We start from the raw sequence: 6,978 nt of genomic DNA, 5'->3' as shown, positions 1-6,978 counted from the left end.
GAGCAGACGGAAGGAACCCAATCCAATAATATGATTTATAATTACATTTCAAATATTATTGAACCTATAAATACTTACATTTGGATTTTGCTTTGCAGCGTCAAATATTGTTTTTTACATTTATTGTTTTAATACATTCATGTGTAATTATATAGTACCTAAATAGAAATAGAGTAAGTAGCTATACTATACAACATCACATCGAATTTATTATTAGAGAAGTAAGAAGTAAGAGCGGCTTTTGCAGTGCACAAATTACACTTGGTGTGCCATAGAAATAAAGTGTTAACTAAATAAATAAACTAATATGTTTAGCTAAAGATCAAAGACCCGATCTTTTATTTAGCATCGGCGAAATACTCCAGAATCAAGAAATATTCAATTCATTCATTTGGGAAGAAGAAGAGGAGAATTATTTCAATATTTGACGCTATTAAGCATTAATCATTCATTTAACGAGTCCATAGCAATAATGTTTAATGTCTTCTAAAACCTAGAGGCAGATCTCTGAGCTTAAAACTGTATTTATTTGGTAAACTGAAATGTCACATTTATTTCAATGCTAATAAAGTTCATTATGCCATTATTGCCGTGGACCCTGCAATATTATACATTACATCAATGACAACACAGGCAATTCGTTTGTTTCGTCAACGAAAGGCAAACCTACAATACAATGTCCTTCTTCATTCCACCATCGCACGTTCTCAAAACAACTGCGCTTCAATGAAAACAGCTTATAAACACGAATCATCGATTAGAATAAGTATTTACAATTTACTTAGTGTTGAATATATATTATATTATTATCGCTTACGCGGTTTGGTACTTTCATTAAAAAAACAGGACTAAATCAACACAGAAGCTCCAACAATAAAATTCACTTATGAAGACACATTTATGCTACAACGTTCCCATAAACGAATTTTAGATCAATAGAAAGGATATTAAGTACAAAACATCTTTTAGTCAATTGGTAATATCTTTACATTAAAACATTTCGTTTTATCTACTTACTTCTTATTTGGCAGTAGTGATTTTTAAATTACCAAAACTGACTTATTTATCAGTTTTAAGCTACATTTCTTAATACATAGGTAATAATCCATTTTATATAACAAATTACAACTTACTATGGTCAATTTTATATCATTACAACGGGCAAAACTGCATCAGAATTTAATATTTCACGAATATACATAGATTATAAGATACCAAATATTGACGATGAAAGAACTATTCCCTAGACTGATAATAATGTAACCAAGGGAAGAACAATGGAACGTAATTATCAGAAAGTTTGATCAAGTCTTCCGGGATTTTATTATAATTAAAGCTCAAATTTAATGGATAAGAAATTACCCATTACTCTATTTATGAGTTAACACAAAAATCTTATCCGTAACACATTCACATTGGCCATTATTTGGCACATAGTTCCAGTTAGTTATTACACGATACGGTAAACTTTTGTACACAAACTTTCCAACTCGAGTGAAACATTTCGCCATTAGATAACATCAGCAAAAACAAGAAAAACAATGTCACATTAATAAAGTTCAATTTATATCTCATTGTAACAGAACAAACTTCGTTAAAACAGACAAGGGTGGTACGCACGGCAACACAAGTCTTTCCGTATTATTTTTTATTCAACTACAGTAATAAGTTTCAAAATTGTTTATCGACTTTGTTGCCGACCGCACGAACGTTCATTTGCTCAGAAACGAAACACAATTTTGCCCTTTAGGACTGACATGCAAATTAACACTTAAAGTAGACCGGCGCGGGCGCACGACGCCCCGCCAACACTCGTCACTCCTCGATGTATCTAAACGATTTAATTAAGATAATATTGTCTCGGCAAAATCTCACTCCACGGCACTCGATTATTAGCGAGTCGTATATACTACGTATATATAAATTTGATAAAGTTAATTCGTATTTAAATATACCATAATTATGTTACTCACCGTAAAAACACTGAGTCTTCGTACAAGTCACAGTCACTGGAGTACGACACAGAGGGGTTGAGGGGACCGCGCGGGCTGAAGACTTGAGGGGAGAGGGGGATTCACACACTTATATGGCCACAAAGAGTCACATAGCATGACTATACGACACACGCTGTATAAGGCGTGTTGTCTTGTTCTTATAAGACTGGTCGGGCCGTGGTGTGTCTTCAGTAGACGGCGGAGGCGCGTAGTACTGGCAGCGGCAAGGGGCGCGGGGGCGCGGGCGAGGCGCGCCGTTAAATGATGCTCTCGCGATTCCGCTCGTTGTCCTCCTGCGAGCTGAGCGAGCTGCCGCCGCAGATCTGCATCTCGATCTCTTGCAGTCTGCGAAAAAGTGGTAACGGTACTATACCATTATGGATGGATTCGACCCTATGGATTCGACCAAACAAGAGTAAATATTAATCTCAGAATAAATTGTCAGTGTTGACATATTTCCCATACTGAAACTGTCAATGTGCCAGTTATACCATGAGTTATTTTCGGATAAAAGTTTGGTCGAATGAGGGTTTTCGCGAATGAAAGATCCGCTAGATGGCGGGACGTGGATGTGGGGTCTGACTGCTGCGTGATTGGTGGATTTTGACATATCTGTCAATGTCATGTCAAAAATAATCAATCATGCAGCATTTGGACCTCGCGTCTACGTATTGCCATCTGGCGGATTGTTCATTCGCGAAAACCCTCATTGGACCTTAATCTAAGAGGTATCTACTTAAAAACTCAAGTTTTTGACGCTCGAAGACGTATCTGATGTTCGTTCTTTGAAACTGAGCACGATTGTTTGTTCAAGCTCCATTTTCAATCGTCTATTTATAACACACTAGGAAGGTATCTTGAATCTAACAAAACAGTATCATTATTCCTGTGACACAATTAGCAAGCTGCATGCAAAGTCTGTATTTCCTGTTTATACAGGAAACAAGAGTTAATAAGATTACGTTACACAACGTTCTTGGAATCTATCGAATGAAATTCTGAGAAATGTGCTTACTCGATATAATATGTAAACAACGTGAAACCTGTCTAAAGCCTTTCTATCTTTTGCGTTCATTCTGGTTGCCAGTACATATTTAGCAGAGACTAATCATTACAACTTATAACTGTATTCCACTTCCCACTGCTGTTGATTGAGCTTCACAGACATAGCGGCGTTCTCGGTCTCGACTGTATATAGCCGTTCTCTCAGCCGCTTGATCTCGCACTCCAACTGCTCGTGGGTGTCGATGTGACCACGCGGACCTCACTGACTGTCACAGCTGTCTAGCGATGATATTAATATCTGAAATCCGTACCTGTGCTCCACTTCCCACTGCTGTTGATTGAGCTTCACAGACATAGCGGCGTTTTCGGTCTCGACAGTGTACAGTCGTTCTCTCAGCCGCTTGATCTCGCACTCTACTGCTCGTGAGTGTCTAGCAGAAACCAGCTGATCAATGATACACCTGATCTGTACTTATGTTCTATTTTCGTACCTGTGCTCCACTTCCCACTGCTGTGGATTGAGCTTCACAGACATGGCGGTTTTCTCTGTCTCGACTGTATAAAGACGCTCCCTTAGCCGCTTGATCTCGCACTCCAACTGCTCGTGGGTGTCGATGGACCGCGCGGGCCGCTGGCCGGCCGCGACGTTGCCGCACTGGACGCCAATATGAATGTCACAGCTTTAAGCGATTATACTAATATCTGAAATCCGTACCTGTGCTCCACCTCCCACTGCTGTTGATTGAACTTCACAGACATAGCGGCGTTTTCGGTCTCGACTGTGTACAGTCGTTCTCTCAGCCGCTTAATCTCGCACTCTAACTGCTCGTGAGTGTCTAGCAGAAACCAGCTGATCAATGATACACCTGATCTGTACTTATGTTCTATTTTCGTACCTGTGCTCCACTTCCCACTGCTGTTGATTGAGCTTCACAGACATAGCGGCGTTCTCGGTCTCGACTGTATATAGCCGTTCTCTCAGCCGCTTGATCTCGCACTCCAACTGCTCGTGGGTGTCGATGTGACCGCGCGGGATGCTGCCAGCCGCGACGCTGCGAGCACTGGACGATAATGTGAATGTCACAACACTCACAGCTATCAAGTGATGATACCAATATCTGAAATCCGTACCTGTGCTCCACTTCCCACTGCTGTTGATTGAGCTTCACAGACATAGCGGCGTTCTCGGTCTCGGCTGTGTACAGCCGTTCTCTCAGCCGCTTGATCTCGCACTCCAACTGCTCGTGGGTGTCGATGTGACCGCGCGGGCCGCTGCCGGCCGCGACGTTGCCGCACTGGACGCCAATATGAATGTCACAGCTTTAAGCGATTATACTAATATCTGAAATCCGTACCTGTGCTCCACTTCCCACTGCTGTTGATTGAGCTTCACAGACATAGCGGCGTTTTCGGTCTCGACTGTGTACAGTCGTTCTCTCAGCCGCTTAATCTCGCACTCTAACTGCTCGTGAGTGTCTAGCAGAAACCAGCTGATCAATGATACACCTGATCTGTACTTATGTTCTATTTTCGTACCTGTGCTCCACTTCCCACTGCTGTTGATTGAGCTTCACAGACATAGCGGCGTTTTCGGTCTCGACTGTGTACAGTCGTTCTCTCAGCCGCTTGATCTCGCACTCCAGCTGCTCGTGGCTGTCGACGTGACCGAGGGGACCATACTGACTGTCACAGCTGTCACGTGATGATACTATAAATCTGTAATCCGTACCTGTGTTCCACCTCCCACTGCTGTTGATTGAGCTTCACAGACATAGCGGCGTTTTCGGTCTCGACTGTGTACAGTCGTTCTCTCAGCCGCTTGATCTCGCACTCCAACTGCTCGTGGGTGTCGATGTGACCGCGCGGGCCGCTGCCAGCCGCGACGCTGCCGCCGCCGGCCGCGCTGCTACGCGCGCTCGACGCCAATGACGCTACTGGCGATGCTACACGAAGAGGGCTTACTGACGAACTGTGAGCAGAAGTAAATAGTAGTGAGACTTAAACATAAAACAGAAGACGTGTTTGCCATGTGAATCTGAAGATATGCTGTTAAAAAAATGTCCAAAAAGCCAAATTAAGCTTGTGAAGTATCAAAGACCAGAGCGATATTAAAATGCAAACTGGTGCAAGCTGCTTTTAATTTGGGCGAAATTATGAAAGGCCCAAGATCTACTCTCATAGACAATTTAAGAGCCTCAACAGCCTCATATCCCAGGGTATATTGTGATCATAGTTGCCTAATCTGTAAATGATATTTACTTCTTGCTTTCTTTGGCCACCTATCACCCTGGCATGTTTTAAAATAAAAAAAAACTTGTTCCCACCGCTGCATCTCCTGTGTAGCCAGGATCTACAGCTGGACCGCCAATAAAAACATAACCAATGAAGGTCAAGTTTGTTCCACTTTGGCAATTATATCCCAAATTTCGAAAAAAGCAAATTCAATAAGAAATTCCAATCGTTTTTCAGTTCCAAACCTATAAAGCTGGTCCCGGTAGGAAGGCGGGTGAGAGGGGTGCATCGGCGGCAGCGCCGGCGCGGGCGGTAGCTGCATCTCCTCGATGGGAATGCGCCCGCTCGTCTCCACGAGCCCGGGCGTCGATTGGCAGCGACCCATCGCCACTGGTGAGAGAGTATTAGATCAAAGCTTGATGTAACCAATGGTAGCATTCCATTACTTACTTAATAAGTACAATAAATAATGGAAATGATTGTATGATGAAATTAATTACGCAATTATTAATAGAGGTTTCTTTTTGCCACAAATGCGGCGTCAAATGGCTTATTTTTTTAAATTAGCTCTCCCGATGATTGAGCTTAGATATCAGCATAATAGAGCTGCAGTGCTCTATATGCATGCTTTGAGACTGAAGATTTTATAGAAAACGTACAAAGCTTGCGTGTGTAAGACACACAAATAAAACAAGAGATATACAAATAATGTAACATGAGTTCTATACACTTTTAATAACATGATGTAAAATGACTTTTTAGTAGCACAAGTCGTCGATAGCACTTGTTATCATAGTCATCATGGACTCAACGTAAAATATATTTGTAGAACTGACTATAATTTCAACGTTTTATTAACAATTTCAAATCTACATTAGAATTTATTGTAGTAGCATAAATACTTACCTTTCTCAAGCGGCGCTTTCTTATACTTCTCAAGTCTCTTGACTGCAATCGCCTCGAGCCGCACCCTGGCTGCTGGATACTCCTTCAGCACGTCCCACATGTCCTTCTTGCTCAGCACGAACAAGTCCGAGTAGCCGACGGACCGCACTGATGCTGTCCGCCGGTTGCCTGTCGACGTGTCATACACACACTCCGTGCCAACCGGTGTTCGGTCGCCACTTCTCATGAACTGCTTTGGCTAACTGACTGAACTGCTCAACTTTTTAAAAAATTAACTCTCAATTTACTTAAAAGTCAGCCAAAACAGATCACAAGAATCTACGAAGAAGGTAGACCGACACACCGGTGGCAGGGCACATTTAGTGGAGGACTTCATTACAAGACTAGAAGATTAAGCTGATTAAGAGAAAGATCCTAAACTACCTTGATTCAGAGCAGGGGTGTGTGTTCAGTCAGGTTCAAATTCAGAGTCCAAAATAAATCGACCTCAAAACAACTATAAGAAGCAGTTCTATTGAGTTCTCAATATGTGCTCCAAACAGACAAAAGCGTTCAGGGCAGTCAAAAAATTTAAGGTATTCAGTTCCCAAAAGAACCAAGCATGTCTACAAGTATGCGTATCAAAGTTAGATTTAAATAAAAATAATTTGTTGGAAATCAACCGACAACACGACGATAGGTCTCGACAGAACAAGTAGATTAAATAGTACACTTAAGAATAAGGGGTACATGCACCAAGAGGTCACGCCAAATATAATAATGAGGTACTCGGGGAGGATGCAAAGCGATCGGGGACACTGCCTTCAATACAACCAAAGGAGAACAGAAAAATGACAAACAA

General features: G+C 41.9%; 1 protein-coding gene across 1 annotated transcript in view; it reads right to left on the bottom strand.

Annotated features, from left to right (window-relative positions):
• Nucleotides 1–1,143: 1,143 nt before the first annotated feature.
• LOC114352201 (cyclic nucleotide-gated cation channel alpha-3) overlaps nt 1,144–6,978 on the bottom strand; it is a 56,999-nt gene continuing 51,164 nt past the window's right edge. Inside the window, exons 8-11 of the mRNA XM_028303712.1 lie at nt 6,138–6,305; nt 5,477–5,621; nt 4,729–4,968; nt 1,144–2,339 (exon numbers count right to left, since the gene is read on the bottom strand). Of these exons, the coding sequence (XP_028159513.1) occupies nt 2,252–2,339; nt 4,729–4,968; nt 5,477–5,621; nt 6,138–6,305 (641 nt within the window). The 3' untranslated portion in view covers nt 1,144–2,251. The remainder of the gene's footprint in view (nt 2,340–4,728; nt 4,969–5,476; nt 5,622–6,137; nt 6,306–6,978) is intronic.

Source organism: Ostrinia furnacalis, unplaced genomic scaffold, assembly GCF_004193835.3.
Source record: "Ostrinia furnacalis isolate ACB-3 unplaced genomic scaffold, ASM419383v2 OfSCF1268, whole genome shotgun sequence".
NCBI lineage: Eukaryota > Metazoa > Arthropoda > Insecta > Lepidoptera > Crambidae > Ostrinia > Ostrinia furnacalis.
The sequence above is the reverse complement of the archived record's forward strand: the minus strand, read 5'-3'. Positions and strand labels throughout refer to the sequence as shown.